Source organism: Podarcis erhardii, assembly GCF_964252035.2.
Source record: "Podarcis erhardii genome assembly, chromosome: 5".
Lineage (NCBI taxonomy): Eukaryota > Metazoa > Chordata > Lepidosauria > Squamata > Lacertidae > Podarcis > Podarcis erhardii.
Genome location: NC_138509.1, coordinates 95,157,748 through 95,175,899, shown reverse-complemented (window position 1 = coordinate 95,175,899; position 18,152 = coordinate 95,157,748). Strand labels below are relative to the sequence as shown.

The window sequence follows — 18,152 nt, the reverse complement described above, 5'->3', positions numbered from 1 at the left end:
CAGAAATTACAAGCTTTTCCTAGGTTCAAGGCATTCTGTGCATGGTTGGAGAATGCTCACAGTAAACGTATCGGCTGTCTCTTTACTGATTGGGGTGGAGAGTTCACTTCTCAGCAGTTTGAAGCTTTCCTGACTGAGAAGGGAATCCAGCATGACCTCTCAACGCCTAGATCGCCATGGATGAATGGACTTGCTGAGCAAGAAAACCAAACTTTGCTTCAAGGCCTAAAAACCTTGTTGCATGATGCCAATCTCCCTGAGAAGTTTTGGGGGAGGCTTTGTCCTCGTTTGTTTATTCCTATAACAGGAGACTGTCATCACCTATTGGTTGTACTCCCTATGAGAAGATGTTTGGTAAGAAACCTTACGTCAAGCACATGAGAATCTTTGGTTCTGACATGTGGGTACAAACCCCACAGAGCAACAAGCTTGGGAAGCGTGGGGCACATGGTTTGTTCATGGGGTACGAAAAAGGTGCATACAGGGTATGGATGACTGATTCTAAGTCCATTAAGTACACAAAGAGTGTTGAATACAATCCTAAGTGGGGGGGAAATGTGGGAATTTTCCAGAGTTACCCAGAGGAAGATTAAGGTGATGTGCAAAAAGCAGATGATGTTCAGGTAGAAGAGGAAGCTGAGGATGATGATGATGATGATGATCAGAGTTCGGATTCCAGCTCAGTGGGCGGCGCTGCTGCTGATGTCAGTGACAGTGATGACACAGCAGACTACAAGAGCGCAAATGCCTTAGTCAGACCATCTGATGCGTCTGACAATGAACTGGAAGAACCACTGTTCACTATTGGTCACTCTTCTCCTAAGAAGGAGGAGATGAGTCCAGAAGACTTGCGTCTGATTCGCAGGTCTGAAAGGGCGACCAAAGGCAAACCTCCAAAGAGATTTGCTGATGAGTTTGCTAAGACGGCAACTGCTGTTCTTAGTAGCTCAGAGAAGGTGTGGGAACCTTCAAGCTTCAAAGAGGTTCAGGAGTTAACCTCTAAAGATGCTGAGCCTTGGCTTAAAGCCATGAAGGCTGATGTTGATTCCTTGAATAGGAACCAAGCTTGGGAGATGGTACCGGTAGTCCCAGGAATGAGACTGGTTGGCAGCAAATGGGTCTTCAAGGCCAAGACAGACCAGAATGGCAAGGTTGACAGACACAAAGCCAGATTGGTTGCCAGAGGTTTTTCACAGGTACCACGACAGGATTACCACAAGACCTACTCACCCACCATCAAGTATGAGAGCATTCAGCTAATGCTCAAGATTGCTGCAGAGGAGAAACTGCATGTTTTCCATCACGACATTAATACAGCTTTTTTGTACGGGGTTATGGGGGAGGAGCTGTATATGCTTCCACCTGATGGAATGCAGATACAGAAGGGAATGGTCTGTAAACTTCGGAAATCCTTATACGGTCTCAAGCAGAGTGCCAGGAGTTGGAACACAAAACTCACTGAGACGTGGCTTTCTCTAGGTTTTCACCAAGGCAAAGCTGATCCATGTGTGTTTGTCAAGGAGGAGGGGCAAAACAAACTGTATTGTTTATGTTTTGTTGATGATCTTCTGATGTTTTGGAAGAATCAGGCTTTTTACCAAAGCACCCTAGCTCAGCTGAAGGAGCACTTTGACATGAAGGATCTTGGTGAGGTATCCAACTATCTTTCTCTGCAGGTGGAGAGGGACCAAGCAGGTAATTTTCTGGTACACCAAACACAGAAAATTGCTGATGTATTAACCAGGTTGAATTTGGTTGATGCAAACCCAGCAGACACACCGAAGGTGACAGGTTACCAGGTAGATAGTACTGCTGGAGCGTTTTCTGACACTACGCTGTACAAATGCATTCTAGGCAAGCTGAATTTCATTGCTAGATGCTCAAGACCTGACATAGCTGTAAGCACTAACCTGCTTAGCAGACATGCTAACAATCCTACTGTTCAGGATTGGAAAGCTCTGAAGCTCATAGCCCGCTATTTGAAAGGGACTTTGCACTACAGGCTGGGGTTCACCAGTCAGAAGACTGGAGGTCTTGAAATCTTTGCAGATGCTAGTTTTGGAAGTGACACCACGGATGGTACAAGCACTTCTGGAGTATGCTACATGTACAACCACTGTCTGTTTGACTGGTTGTGCAAAAAGCAAATGACAGTAAGCCTAAGTTCCTGTGAAGCAGAACTCAATGCTTTGTCATTTTCACTCATGGATTGTGAATGGTTGATGCAACTGTTTAAGGACATCAGAGTTTCTGTGAAATGTCCTATACAAGTGTATCAAGACAATAGATCCTGTTTGGCTTTGCTGAACTCAGGGAGTTGCAAGCAAAGAACCAAGTACTTGCAGATTAAGCTACATCGTGCAAGAGAGTGTATTCAGAAAGGACTCATTCAGGTGTCCTACATGGCAGGAAATGAAATTCCTGCTGATCTGTTGTCTAAGGTTGTTAACAGAGAACAACTTAAGGTTTATGTACAGCGGTTGCAATTGGGTTGAACCACAGGTACTACAGGTTACACGGAAAGGGGGAGGATGTTAGGATATTTCCGTTCCACCTTAAAAAGGGAGCAGGTTGTTGTGTCACAGCCTGCGTATTTCCTGTTCACAGGATGTTTTCTGTTTTGTTCTCTCTCTCTGTGCCTGAGACAACGAAGTAGGCAGTCATGTTTTTTCTTTGTTCTGATCAACGCTGAATAAAGTTGTAAATAATGCTCTCATGAGTGCATCTTTCGTTGTGCGAACTCTGCTGAAAGAGCGTGCACCAGCCTTGGAATGTGGCATGTTATTTCTGAGGCTCGTGTCGCTAATTGACTGATACTGTATCTACGGGAGATCGATGGATCGTCCGGAGATGGCGTGGGGGCATGATGGCCTTTGTCTCCCTGGCAGTATCCCAACAGAGAGTGTCGTATTTAATTGGCATGTTAGAAGGCAATGCTAAAGGATGGACAATTCCTCTAATGGCAGCCAAGCACAGCACCCTCTCAAACCTGGGGGAGTTTTTGGAAACTATGGATGGAATCTTTAATGATCCCCTGCAGAATGTTACCTCTGCACAATAACCGTTAAACCTCCACCAGGGGAGTGCTTCTGTCTCCACATTATGGACTGCATTCAACTTGTTAGTTCAAAAGCTTGGGTGGCAAGCAAACAGTCAGCTTTTGGCAGCCATGTTCTTGGTGGGGTGGAACGAATTGATATTAGATGAACTGGTGAGAATGCTGCCCATGGACTCTTTGGATGACGTGGTCCGAGCTTCACTGGAGCTTGGACTGAGGCAGTAGCAGTGGAAGTTGGAGAAGAGGGGGCAAGTACGACCCAGGTTTGTGAAAAGCCACATTCCTAACATGCCTGAGCAGAGAGTTGGCAGCATGCCCAGACAGGGAGACTTTCCAGAGCAGATGCAACTGGACTCAGCAGGGAGGGGGAACCCTGGAGCAGCTTGAATGGCGGGGGGGCAACATCACAAATGTTGCTTTGCATGTGGGCAATCTGGACATTTGGCAAGACAGTGTCCAAGCAAGAAGAATGGGGGTTTTCTGTTTGGGGCTTGTGTCGAGGGAGGTCCAAAATCTAAGGCGGGAAACGGGAAGCCCCAGTCCATGAAGGAGGCCGGCAGCTGGGAAGGAAGTCAGTAAAGAGCCCTCAGATTGAAACAACGGTTCCTGGGATCGTGGTGCCAGTGACACTACAACTCCCAGACAGCTGCAGGGTGCAGGTCCAGGGACTCATAGACTCAGGGGCTTCCCTGGACTTTTAAGACTCAGACTTGTGGAGCAGCAGAAGCTGGGCACGCAGCGACAAGAAGCCCCATTGGAAGTGCAACTAATTGATGGCAGGCCATTGGTGGGGAGGCAAGTTGCCTATGCCACATGGCCCATAGGGGTGGAGTTGTCAGGCCACAAGGAGACAATGATGTTTCAAATCACCAAGTTAGCTCACAAAGCATGATCCAGTAATAGCATGGGGGAAGCGTTCTTTAACGTTTGATTCAGCTTACTGCCAAGCACACTGCCTAGGGTTCGAAGCGCCAATAGAGGTAGGAGCCAAGGGGGCATAGGTAGGGGGGAAAACTCATGGGGGAGGAGAGATCCATACCCCCACAGTATAAGGCCTATAGGGATGTGTTCTGTGAAAAAGGAGGCAGATAAGTTACCCACCCCACAGACCTCATGACTGCAAAATAGACTTGGTGCCTGGTGCCAAGATACCCACCTATACCCATCTATATTCCATGTCGGAAGCAGAATTAGCCAATTTGCGGGAGTTTCTGAAGATGAACTTGGAATGTGAGTTTATTAGGCTGTCATGAGACCTGGTGGGTCACCAGTGTTCTTTGTGAACAAGAAAGACACCCCAGAAAGATGTTTCGTGGTGATCTACAGAAAAACCAACAGCCTCATGATTCCTAGTCATAACCTCTTGCCACATATTGGTGACCTGCTAAAGAGGTTACGGTCGGTGAAATTTTTTCCAAGCTGGACCTGAGGGGGGCATACAATTTGATACATGTGAGACAAGGAGACAAGTAGAAAATAGCTCATAATACCAGATTTGGAAGCTTTGAATACTTAGTTATGCCTTTTAGGCTACAATCGGGCACGGCCACATTCCAGGTGTTCATCAATCATGTACTGGCAGATTTATTGGACAATACCTAGATGACGTGCTGATCTACTCTGAGAACCCAGAAGAGCACGTGCGACACGTGACAGAGGTGCGGCATAGACTAAGGACACACCACCTCTATGTGAAATGGGAAAAGGGCCAGTTTCATGTCAAGGGGGTGGAATTTGGGGTTATCACATCTCTCCTGAAGGGGTGTACATGGACCTAGCCAAGATGCAGGCAGTGTTAGATTGGCAGAAGCCAGACTAAGAAAGATGCACAGAGATTCTTAAGCTTTGCTAATTATTACCACAAGTTCGTGCCCAATTATTCTTGGCTCATGGCTTTCCTTACAGACTATTTGAGGAGCGAAGCCGTTGTTCTGGACAGAGGAGGCACAAGATGCGTTTGAGAAGCAGCGGAGTAGTACCTGCACCACACAGATCCACATCAGCCGATGGTGGTGGAGAGGGGTGTGTCAGAAAGTGCCATAGGAGCTGTGTTGCTACAAGAAGACCGTAATGGAGATTTGAGGCTATGTGCCTTCCACTCCCAAAAGTTGAATGCTTCAGAACGGAATTACACCATTTGGGGGAGAGAATTGCTCACCATAAAAGAAGCGCTGGGGGTGTGGAGACATTTCCTCAAAGGAGCACAACACCAAGTGGAGATACATGGACCACAAGAACTTAGATTACTGGCAAATGGCGAGGCATCTGAACCAGAGGCAAATTAGATTGGCACAGTTTTTTTTGCTCTTTTCGACTTCCGAATCTGATACACGCCGGGGCACCAGAACCAGAGGGCGGATGTCCTGTCCCGGAAGCTGGAGTACCTGGAGGGGGAGTCAGCCACCGGGCTGAGACATATTCTGAAACCGGAACAGTTACAGCAGGTGGCAGCACCCGTAGCTGAAACCGCAGACTTCAAGATACAGATGGAAGTGGATCGAATAGTACTCTTCCAATCCTGTATGATGACTTTATCTCCCCCCCCCAAAATTCCAACCATTCTTCCATGTTTAAAAACAATAAATCCATCATTTGTATTTTAAAAGGAAACTCTCCTCTGTAGTCTTTTATTTTAAAATAATCCATAGATATTTATTTGTATATTCATTATTTTACACCCAGTTGTATATCTTGGATGGCATTTCCTGTAGGGACATTTAGCAAGAGAAAAAGAAAAGAACTTCCATTTCTACCACTTCCATTCTTTTCCCAACAGCATCACCAGAAGCTTGATAGATTTTCCCTCTAAATTCCCTCCAATTTGTACCCAGAATCCTTTCTGCATCATCTTGTAATTCTTTGCTTTAGAGAGACTAAGCAGCTCTTAAATGCAAGGATATGAACTTCAGTAAACATTGTTCTGAGATGGCAACTTTTTACATTGATTTCTGCAAGTAATAATTTCTCATTGATTTTCCATAGGTATTGTATTATCAAATGGCCACACCTGGAGGCAACAGAGACAGTTTGGTGTAGTTACTATGCGGAAGCTGGGGTTGGGGAAGAAAGGCATGGAGCACCAAATAGCAGAGGAGGCTCATCAGCTCGTGGAGGTTTTTGCACGTTCAAAGGGTATGTGATGCTAGGTGATGGTGCTGAGCTGGCGTATGAAGATTAATTTGTGTACTACTTCTGTCCATTTTAGGAAGGAATGTGATATGTTTTTCTTGGTTCTAAAGGAGATCCCAGCAGTTTCTCTTGGCCACCATAAAATCCCACTGTCAGTATGAACAGGAGCAGCTGAACTAACATTAGTTTAATTTTATTTTGCAGGACAGCCACTTGATCCCTCCATGCCCATCACTAATTCAGTCTCCAATGTGATATGTGCTGTGGCTTTTGGGCACCGGTTTGCTCTTGAGGATGAACAGTTCCAGAAGCTGATAGAAGCCATAGAATTTATCCTACAATTTGTATGCAGCTTTTTTCATAGTGTGAGTAGTCATTTTCTTTTTTTTTATAATAATTTTTATTCAAATTTCCATTATACAAATTTAGCGTATTACAAATTTTTCACAAATTTCAACTTTTTGGACTTCCATCAGCTTCTCTGCAAATCACCCATATTTTTTACATACTTTACGCATTCCCAATATATAGTATTGCCTCTTAGCGTACCCTTACTATCCTGCTTCTTTTTAACAATATTTCTCTGACTTTCACAAAGCTTCTTTAAATCCCACTAGCGTTGTTTGTTCATCACATATACTTTCCAGATATTCTGTAAATTTTCCCCAGTCCTCAATGAACTTGTGATCCCGTTGGTATCTAATCTTCCCAGTTAGTTTGTCCAACTTTGCATAGTCCATAAGCTTCATTCTCCACTCTTCAAGGGTCGGTAGTTCCTCCTGTTTCCATTTCTGAGCCATTAAAATTCTTGCTGCTGTCACTGCGTATGGAAAAAGCTTAAAGTCCCTTCTATTTATCTCACATCCTGTTATTCCTAATAGAAAGGCTTCTGGTTTCTTTACAAATGTATATTTCAACATCTTTTTCAATTCATTATATGTCATCTCCCAGAAACCCTTCATTTTTTTTACATTCCCACCACATATGATAGAATGATCCTTCTTTTTCTTTACATTTCCAACACTTATTACATGTTTTAAACATTTTTGCTAACTTAACCGGTGTTATATACCATCTATATACCATTTTCATAGTATTTTCCTTTAACGCAGTACATGCTATAAATTTTATATTTTCATTCCATACTTTTCCCCAGTCCTCCAATTGTATATTATATCCAAAATCTCTGGCCCAGTGTATCATAACCGACTTTACTTCCTCATCCATCGTATACCATTCCAACAACATCTTATACATTTTTGACAGTATCTTGTAATCATTATTTATTATCTCCCTTTGAAATTTCGAAACCTTTTCTGCACTCTCTTTGAAATCCTTTTTGAACATTTCATTTACCTGGAAATAATGCAACCAATCAAATACATATTCTTTCACTTGTTCATATGGTTTCATTTTCCATTTTCCTTCTTCATTAATTATCAATTCTCCATATGTAACCCAACTCCCTCTCATATTGATTTTCTTTACACTCATAATTTCTAAGGGAGACAGCCAATGTGGAACTTTTGGTTCTAATAGGTTTTTATACCTATCCCATATTTCTATCAAAGATCTTCTGAAGATGTGGTTCTCAAAGCCTTTATGACATTTCTTCTTTTCTGACCATAAATATGCATGCCATCCAAATCTGTTATCAAATCCTTCTAAATCCAACAATTTAAGATTTTTTAATTTTATCCATTCTTTTAACCAACAGAGACAAGAGACCTCGTAATATAATTTCAAGTCTGGCAGTGCAAAGCCTGCTCTTTCCTTTGAGTCTGTTAATAACTTAAATTGTATCCTCTGCTTTTTGCCCTGCCATATATATCTTCAAATTGTTCTTTGCCACTCCTTAAAAATTGCTGTCCCTTTAATTATTGGAATCATCTGAAATAAGAATAACATCTTTTGCAGCACACTCATTTTAATCGTTGCGATTCTTCCCCAGAAAAAGAGTTTCATCCTTCCCCACACCTCCAGATCTTTATTAATCTCATTCCACACCGGTATATAATTGGTGAGTAGTCCTTTTCATTTCTACTATGCCAAAGAGGTCTCCATAAATACCACAAATCAGTATTTTGAAATTGATCTGAGATAAGGGCCACTTACTGTCTCACAACCTGATCAATTTCTCATGATTACCATTGAGATTTTTTTAAAAAAGGAGTAGGAAGAATTTGTCCACTACAGAAGACTCTTTGGAGGAAAGATGGGATAAAAATGGAACAGTGACCTTCAGAACAGGTCATCAAGAGCCCACCAAAGGGGACAGAGGTGAACAAAATAATCTTCTCAAGAAGGCAATTACATAGTTTTGTTGCCATCATTGAAAACTAAATGTATCTACTCTCTAGCGACTTAGCAAAGACAAGGTGAGGCTCCTGCAGCCAGCCTTGGCTGGAAGTTTTTAAACGTAAGAGAGACCTGCAACTCAAGCACTGTCCCTACTGCTAAGGAAAGCAGCTCCCTTCTCTATGACCCAACTAAACCCTTTTTCCAAACTTAAGTTCGGTTCTCCACATTTCTACATACATTCCTGATCTTTTAAAAAAAAGGACTCATGAAACTTCATCAGCATTTTTCTGCTAATTTGTCCTAATGCACACATTTATTTGCAATTTTGCCCGATATACACATTTCTGCAAAGTAGTATATTGTAGGACTGTATATCATTTGCATTTCCATTTTTGTAAGCATCACTTGACTGGGAAACTACAGGCAAATTTATATCAGCATTCAAGGCGCATTTTGCAAAAAGGAATTTTATTACCGTGAGCAGTTTCTGCGCTCTGGGCACAGTACTAAGCCTAAAATTTCAGATTAAAACTGCAGAATGGAAGGAAAGGAGGACCTTTTTCTGCCTCCTCACTTCCAGCTTTCATATCTCAGTTTTTAACATTGCTTTATATTAGTCCAATTTTTATTTTCTAGCTCCTTATGTATTCAGAAAATGTAAGTAATTGATCTTTAATGAGAAAACAAGGAAGGAGAAAAAACATCCTTCTTCAAGGTTTAGTTTTTTGTAATGAAAGATCAGAATACTTGACTGGCAAAGTGGAAGATTTAATAAATACAACTAAAAAATTTTAAAAATGGAGAAGTGTACATTTCCCCCCCAAAAAATGAATTTTATTGGTTTATCATTATATATACATATAAACAAATACAAAATATAATACATAAATTACATGTGTCATATCCAGTCCATGAATCATACATATATTACATAGTTGTTTTAAGCTTTAGGCAAATTTGCTTTTAAATGTGAACTTACCTGAATTCCCCCACACCCTATTCTCCACCCACCCCCACCTACCATAAAAGGCCACTAACTTGTTCCAGGAGGGGTCCACTGATTGTGCCCAGTTTTGGAATGATGCCTGGGAGCTGGGAAAAATATTTTCAGCCATAGTTTTCTTTCACATTTTCAGCTAGGGATAATTCATAGAACCCAATCATTGTGAGATTCCAGAAAAGTGATAGACACCTTCCTTCTTCTTAGTGAGAAACTAATATGCTAGCCTTGAAGAATAATGCAAATCATGTTTTTTAAAGTGCTAATCCAAAGCACAAACGGTGTGACCAAGCTTCCTCATGGTAATGGCAGCATTTCTGCTATCTTTCCTTTAGCTTTGTGAAATTCTCCCATGGCTCATGAAACATCTCCCAGGGCCCCACAAGAAGGCTTTGTCCTGCATGAAGATGGTGCTTTCATTTGCAAAGGAGGAGATAGAGAAGCATAAGGAGAATCAGTCTCTGCATGATCCACAGGATCTCATTGATTTCTATCTATTTCAGATGGAAAAAGTAAGTATCAGCTTTGAAGCTGACTACTGCTCATCCAAGGAATCATTATATTCCCTGTTATATGTGAATACTAATCTCTTGCCTGGAAACCAGCATCTTTTTTCCTGAATCTCAGTTGAAAATGGCATTCATTTTCCCCCAAATATTTCTCATAGTCAATTTAGTTGCTAAAGTGAGTTGACACCCATCCATTAGCATTGTTTAAAATGTGAGTGGAAAGAGGTGGAAACCTAAGTGTGTTAAGGGGTCTTGCCTATGGAGCATTCCCTCAGTACATAAATTTATTTGGATTGATGTTCATCTGACATTCAAATGTGGACTGAGAAAACAGAAAATCCTAACCAAAATGCTCTTAAACTAGAGTATGTCTTCAAATCCCCATCTCATCCATCTTCACATACTAGAAAGGACAAATGTAAATTCATCTTTCACTCTCTGAACAATGCTTATCATGATGACAAACAAATGGTGAAATATGTTTAGTGTTAAATACCATATTTCACCATAATTTTCACATTTGTATGCCAATTATTCCTTTCAAAAAAGGGGGGTGCGCGATGATTATTTGGTGAAAAACCAAGGCACGACCCTTATGTGAGGAAACTGTTTTTATTAACAAACATAATTATGTTTCTATTGCTTATTACTTGTTACTAACTGTTTTTGGTGTGATTAGGATTCATGGAATACGCATGAACAGGTAAAGGTAAAAGGTAATTCATATTGGGGCAAGGCACATGCATGCACAGGGCCGGCCCACCCATGTGGCAGGCTGTGAGAGCTGCCTTGGGCAGTGGAATGCCAACTGCAGGCATCTCTGGGGATGTGCTGCCTATGTTGGGATACTGCCAGGGAGACATAGGCCATCACTGCCTCCAGCCGGACTCCGGACGTCCATTGATCTCCCGTAGACGTGCAGTATCAGAAATTAGCGACACGAAGCCTCAGAAATAGATTGCCACATTCTTAGGCTGGTGCACACTCTATCAGCAGAATTCACACAGCGAAAGTTGCACAGCAGGAGAGCATATTTACAAGTTTATTCAGCGTTGGTCAGAATAAAGAAAAACATGACCGCCTGCTAGCGTGTTCAGGCACCGAGAGAGAGAAACGAAAGCAATAGCAAACATAAACATCCTGTGAACAGGAAATGCGCAGACTCTGTGACTCACAAAGCCTTTTCCCTTTTAAGGTGGAACGGAAATATCCTTACATCCTCCCCCTTTCCGTGTAACCTGTAGTACCTGTGGTTCAACCCAATTGCAACCTCTGTAGGTAAACCTTAAGTTCTGCTTCACAGGAACTTAGGCTCACTGTCGTCTGCTTCTTGCACAACCAGTCAAACAGACAGTGGTTGTACATGTAGCATACTCCAGAAGTGCTTGTACCATCCATGGTGTCACTTCCAAAACTAGCATCTGCAAAGATTTCAAGACCTCCAGTCTTCTGACTGGTGAACCCCAGCCTGTAGTGCATAATCCCTTTCAAATAGCGGGCTATGCGCTTCAGAGCTTTCTAATCCTGAACAGTAGGATTGTTAGCATGTCTCCTAAGCAGGTTAGTGCTTACAGCTATGTCAGGTCTTGAGCATCTAGCAATGAAGTTCAACTTGCCTAGAATGCATTTGTACAGCGTAGTGTCAGAAAACGCTTCAGCGGTACTATCTACCTGGTAACCTGTCACCTTCGGTGTGTCTGCTGGGTTTGCATCAACCAAATTCAACCTGGTTAATACATCAGCAATTTTCTGTGTTTGGTGTACCAGAAAATTACCTGTTTGGTCCCTCTCCACCTGCAGAGAAAGATAGTTGGATACCTCACCAAGATCCTTCATGTCAAAGTGCTCCTTCAGCTGAGCTAGGGTGCTTTGGTAAAAAGCCTGATTCTTCCAAAACATCAGAAGATCATCAACAAAACATAAACAATACAGTTTGTTTTGCCCCTCCTCCTTGACAAACACACATGGATCAGCTTTGCCCTGGTGAAAACCTAGAGAATGCAACGTCTCAGTGAGTTTTGTCTTCCAACACCTGGCACTCTGCTTGAGACCATATAAGGATTTCTGCAGTTTACAGACCATTCCCTTCTGTATCTGCATTCCATCAGGTGGAAGCATGTACAGCTCCTCCCCCAAAATCCCGTACAAAAAAGCTGTATTAATGTCGTGATGGAAAACATGCAGTTTCTCCTCTGCAGCTATCTTGAGCATCAGCCGAATGCTCTCATATTTGACGGTGGGTGAGTAGGTCTTGTGGTAATCCTGTCCTGGTACCTGTGAAAAACCTCTGGCAACCAATCTGGCTTTGTGTCTGACAACCTTGCCATTCTGGTCTGTCTTGGCCTTGAAGACCCATTTGCTGCCAACCAGTCTCATTCCTGGGACTACCGGTACCAGCTCCCAAGTTTGGTTCCTTTTCAAGGAATCAACTTCAGCCTTCATGGCATTTAGCCAAGGCTCAGCATCTTTAGAGCTTAACTCCTGAACCTCCCATACCTTCTCTGAGCTACTAAGAACAGCAGTTGCTGTCTTAGCAAACTCATCAGCAAATCTCTTTGGAGGTCTGCCTTTGGTCGCCCTTTCAGACCTGCGAATCAGACGCAAGTCTTCTGGACTCATCTCCTCCTTCTTAGGAGAAAAGTGACCAATGGTGAACAGTGGTTCTGTGATGGCCTGGGATTCCGATTCAGAGGATGAACCAGAGGAATCCCAACCTGCACAGGAGTCCCCGCCTCCAGGGCCGGCTGAACTGGGGCAAGGCCTAGATGCTGAAGAGCCTGCACCTGTGACAGAGCATCAGGAGCTGGCCCCAGGTGAAGCCCTTCTGGCCCCAGAGGGGCTTGACGACTCAGTGGCCACAGGTGAGCCTCCTCCAGGGCCCAGTAACCCTTCGGCCTCTCCTGATCTGCAGAGGCTTAGGGCAGAGAGGCGAAGGGAACTGGTTGCCCCCAGGAGGAGTGCTCGCCTTAAGGCCAGAGGAGGCGGGGCTCCTGGGGGCCGGGACCGCCCCCGGCCTTAGAAGAGGATAAAAGCCCAGTCAGCCTGGCCCCAGGTTGCGGGAGCAACGTCGTTGTTGGCTTTGGACCTTCCTGTGTTCCTAATCCCTGCTTGGCCTCCTGTTCCTGACTATCCGGTGTTCCAGTTCCCAGCTCGGCCTCCTGTTCCAGCGTACCTGTTCCCCGCCCGGCTCCCCGTCTTGGACCTCGCCCCTCTTCGTGTGGACTCTGCTTACACCCACGGTACCTTCCCCCGGGACCAGCACAGTTTGCTCCCGCCACACCCGCACTCCCCCTTCGTTGGGGTGCGTTCGGGAAGAGCCAGAGGCCATGGCTGACCAGGCGGCTGCGCTGGTGGCATTGGCCCAGGAAAACCAGGCCTTGACCCACACCGTTCAGCAGCTAAGCGATGTGGTTGCGGCGCTTCAGCAGCGGTTGGAAGCCTTTCCAGATCCTGGGGCCGACGCCCTAGCTCCAGGCAAGTACCCAGTGGCCTTGCCAGAGAAATTTGATGGGACCCAGGCCAGTTTTCCCATGTTCCTCGCCCAGGCCAAGTTGTACATTCAGGGGCGAGCCCGGAACTTCCCTGACGACCGCACCAAGGTGCATTTTTTAATCAGTTTGTTAAAGGACCAGGCGGCCAAGTGGGCTTTGCCACTGCTCCGGCAAGACTCTCCTTTGCTAACGGACTATGTGGGGTTTTGTAACCACTTAGAGACTGCGTTTGGTAACCCACTGAAGGAGAGCCAAGCCAATCGGGCGATTCGTCGGTTGAGACAGGACAAGTCCACAGCCGCCGCCTACGCCACAGAATTTCGGCTGTTGGCACAAGACTTGTCTTGGAATGACTCTGCACTACGGGACCAGTATCTTGAGGGACTGTCGGACGAGATACTGGACCAGTTGGCCATGATGGATCGTCCCACCACACTGGATACCCTCATTCAGCGGAGCCTGCAGATAGACGATCGGTTGGAGGACCGTCGCCAGACCCGGGACCGCCAGCACTCCCGACTCCTGGCGCCAGTCCTTCCCAGCAGGTCCACGCCCACAGCCGAGTTGCCAGTCGAGCCAACGCCGCTCGGGGCTGCGCGACCTCGGCTCTCCCCCTCGGAGAAGTCGCGGCGTCGGGAGGGGAACCTGTGCCTTTACTGCGGTGGGGGTGGACATTACGCCCGTTCCTGTCCCGAGAAGCTACCAGTCGCAGGGAAACCGCCAACCTCGGTAGCCGAAGGCCCTAGCAACGTGGGGTCCCAAACCATGCAAGAAGGGCCCTCACCAGTAGAATTGCGACATCTCATGGTACCGGTGCGTCTCTACCCTCCAGGTGGGCCCTGGATTCTTACCCACGCTTTGGTAGATTCGGGGGCAACCCGCTCCTATATGGACGCTGCCTTTGCCGCTCATCATCAGGTGCCACTTCAGAACAAGCCAGAACCGGTACAGGTGGAGGCAATTGACGGACGGCTCCTGCGTTCGGGTGCCGTCACTCGGGAGACCCAGCCCTTGGTCCTGTGTCTCCAGCAGCACCGGGAGGTGCGAACCTTGGACATTGCCTCCATGCCCCGGTTCCCCCTGGTGCTCGGAATGGACTGGCTAGAGGCTCACAACGTTCAGATTGACTGGGTCAAACGGACCGTACACTTCCCAGATCCATGTTCCCATGCTCAGTCGCAGATGCTAGCGGCCGCACCCACGGAGGAGGCAGCACCCACGCTCCCAGCCGTGTACCGGGACTACCAAGACGTGTTCGAGGAACGGGGGGCAGACCAGCTGCCGCCGCATCGGTCTTTTGACTGCGGCATAGACCTCCAGCCCGGAGCGCCCCTACCGGTGAGTCGCTTATACTCTCTAACAGAGCCAGAGCGCGAGGCTTTGCAGGACTTCTTGCGCAAGAACCTGGAGCGTGGGTTCATTAGGCCTTCCACCTCGCCTACTGCGGCACCAGTGCTCTTTGTTAAGAAGAAATGTGGGGAACTCCGTCCTTGCCATGATTACCGAGCCCTGAACAAAATCACCATCCCAGACCGGTACCCCTTGCCCCTTATTTCGGAGTTGCTGGAGCGGGTGCAAGGGGCACAGGTGTTCACCAAGCTGGACCTCCGGGGGGCCTACAACTTGATTCGGATCCGAGCCGGGGATGAGTGGAAGACAGCGTTTGGGACCCGGTACGGGCAGTTCGAATACTTGGTTATGCCTTTTGGTTTATGCAACGCGCCTGCTGTGTTCCAACGCTACATCAACCACGTGTTCCAGGATTTGTTAGACAAATACGTGGTGGTGTACTTGGATGACATACTGGTTTACTCCCGTGACCCGGCTCGCCATGAGGGACATGTCCGGACCGTGCTGCAGCGCTTGCGTGAGCACCGTTTGTACGCAAAGCTCAGCAAGTGCGAGTTCCATCAGCGGACTGTGGACTTCCTTGGTCACCGGCTCTCTCCAGATGGGGTGCAGATGGACCCTGGGAAGGTGGCAGCGGTTCGAGAATGGGCGGCACCCCGGAACCGCAAGGACCTACAGCGTTTCCTGGGGTTCGCCAACTACTACCGGACCTTCATCGCAGATTATGCTCATCGCACCACCCCGTTGACCCGGCTACTGCGCCCAAAGACGCCGTTTTCCTGGGACGAGGAGGCAGAGGAGGCGTTCCAGGGGTTGAAGGCCTGTTTCCAGAGGGCGCCGATCTTACAACATCCTGACCCCTCTCGACCCTTTGTGGTGGAGACCGACGCCTCCAGTACGGCTCTCGGTGCCGTCTTGTCTCAACAGAATGGACCTGAAGCGCCACTCTTGCCCTGTGCCTTCTATTCCCGCCAGCTCCTACCAGCGGAGCGTAACTATACTGTGTGGGAGCGGGAACTACTGGCCATCAAGGTGGCCTTTGAGGTCTGGCGCCACCATCTTGAGGGGGCACGACATCCGGTGGAGGTGAGAACCGACCACCGGAATCTGGAGTACCTCCAGACCACCCGCAAGCTGAACCAAAGACAGATCCGGTGGGCGTTGTTCTTTTCCCGGTTCCAGTTCCGGATCCGCTATATCCCTAGCTCTCAGAACCAGAAGGCAGATGCCCTGTCCCGGAAACCTGAAGACAACGCAGACACGGTACAGCAAGCAGAACCCACCACGATCCTACCTCCAGCTGCGTTCCTGGCCACCCAGGAGGCGGAACCACTGCAGGCTCGGGTGCGGGAACAGCAGCGGGTCGACGCTTGGGCCCAGGAACGACTCCGGGAGTTGGCTGAAGGGTCCAGCCCACAGTATCCGGGGCTGGTCCTGCATCAGGGCCTTCTGCTGCACCACGGCCGTCTGTACATCCCGCCAGGGCCACTGCGGCTGGAGGTTCTCCGGATGGCCCATGATGCCCCAGCAGCGGGGCACTTTGGACGGTATCGGACCACCCATCTGGTCAGTCGTGAGTTTTGGTGGCCCCGCCTGAAGGCCGACGTGGCTCGCTACGTTGCTGGTTGTGATGTCTGCCGGCGCGCCAAGGGTCCTACCGGGCGACCCCCCGGCCTACTTCAGCCATTGCCAGTTCCACCGCGCCCTTGGCACACGGTTTCGTTGGACTTTGTAGTGGACTTACCCCCGTCTCGTGGCTGTACCTGCCTTCTAGTGTTCTCCGACCATTTCACCAAGATGGTGCACTGCACCCCCTGCCCATCTGTACCCACAGCCAAGGAAACCGCTCAGCTGTACCTTCAGCATGTCTTCCGCCTGCATGGCCTACCAGAGCGCGTGGTGTCCGACCGGGGCGTTCAGTTCACATCCCGGTTCTGGCGAGCATTACACCAGACCCTCGGGACAGAGGTCTGCCTCTCGTCAGCCTACCACCCACAGACCGATGGCCAGACGGAACGGGCGAACGCGGTGCTGGAGCAGTACCTCCGGTGTTACTGCAGCTACCAGCAGGATGACTGGGTCGACCACCTGGCATTGGCGGAGTTCGCCTACAACAACGCGGTGAATGCGTCCACCCAGCAGACCCCGTTCCAGGCCAGTTACGGTTATCATCCACGGCTGTTTCCAGATGTGCTGCCGGCATCCGCGGTCCCGGCGGTGACGGAGTGGCTTCAAGAGCTCCAGTCCCAGCAACAGCTTTTGGTGGAGCAACTGCACCAGGCCAAGGAAGCGTACAAAGCCCAGGCCGACCGCCACCGCCAGGTGGGGCCGGAACTTCGCGTCGGTGACCTGGTTTGGCTCTCCACTCGCCACCTCCACCCCTCTCGACCTTCGCGGAAGTTGGACGCCCGCTTCACCGGCCCGTTCCCTATCGTGGACCAAGTCTCTCCTGTAGCATTCCGTCTCCGGTTACCCGCAACCCTGAAGGTTCACCCGGTCTTCCACAGGTCCCTGCTGAGTCCGGTGGCCCCACCCGACGAGTTCCACCCGAACCGTCCCCGTCCGCAGCCAGTGTTGGTTCAGGGAGAGCCTGAGTATGAGGTGGAATGCATCCTGGACTCCCGATACCGCAGGGGAAAGCTGCAGTATCTCATTGACTGGAAGGGGTATGGACCGGAGGACCGTTCCTGGGAACCAGCGGCCAACGTCCACGCACCTGCCTGCCTCCGAGAGTTCCATGCGACGTACCCCGGCAAGCCGGGTCCGGACCCTCGGTTGAGGGGGGGGCCTGGGAGGGGGGATGGTGTGATGGCCTGGGATTCCGATTCAGAGGATGAACCAGAGGAATCCCAACCTGCACAGGAGTCCCCGCCTCCAGGGCCGGCTGAACTGGGGCAAGGCCTAGATGCTGAAGAGCCTGCACCTGTGACAGAGCATCAGGAGCTGGCCCCAGGTGAAGCCCTTCTGGCCCCAGAGGGGCTTGACGACTCAGTGGCCACAGGTGAGCCTCCTCCAGGGCCCAGTAACCCTTCGGCCTCTCCTGATCTGCAGAGGCTTAGGGCAGAGAGGCGAAGGGAACTGGTTGCCCCCAGGAGGAGTGCTCGCCTTAAGGCCAGAGGAGGCGGGGCTCCTGGGGGCCGGGACCGCCCCCGGCCTTAGAAGAGGATAAAAGCCCAGTCAGCCTGGCCCCAGGTTGCGGGAGCAACGTCGTTGTTGGCTTTGGACCTTCCTGTGTTCCTAATCCCTGCTTGGCCTCCTGTTCCTGACTATCCGGTGTTCCAGTTCCCAGCTCGGCCTCCTGTTCCAGCGTACCT

The 18,152-nt window shown here is 48.2% G+C and overlaps 1 protein-coding gene across 1 annotated transcript in view; it reads left to right on the top strand.

The window, feature by feature from the left end:
• Nucleotides 1-18,152, top strand: part of LOC309342215 (cytochrome P450 2J2-like) — a 48,375-nt gene that overhangs the window by 22,917 nt on the left and 7,306 nt on the right. Inside the window, exons 3-5 of the mRNA XM_081862613.1 lie at nucleotides 6,041-6,190; nucleotides 6,392-6,552; nucleotides 9,824-10,000. Of these exons, the coding sequence (XP_081718739.1) occupies nucleotides 6,041-6,190; nucleotides 6,392-6,552; nucleotides 9,824-10,000 (488 nt within the window). The remainder of the gene's footprint in view (nucleotides 1-6,040; nucleotides 6,191-6,391; nucleotides 6,553-9,823; nucleotides 10,001-18,152) is intronic.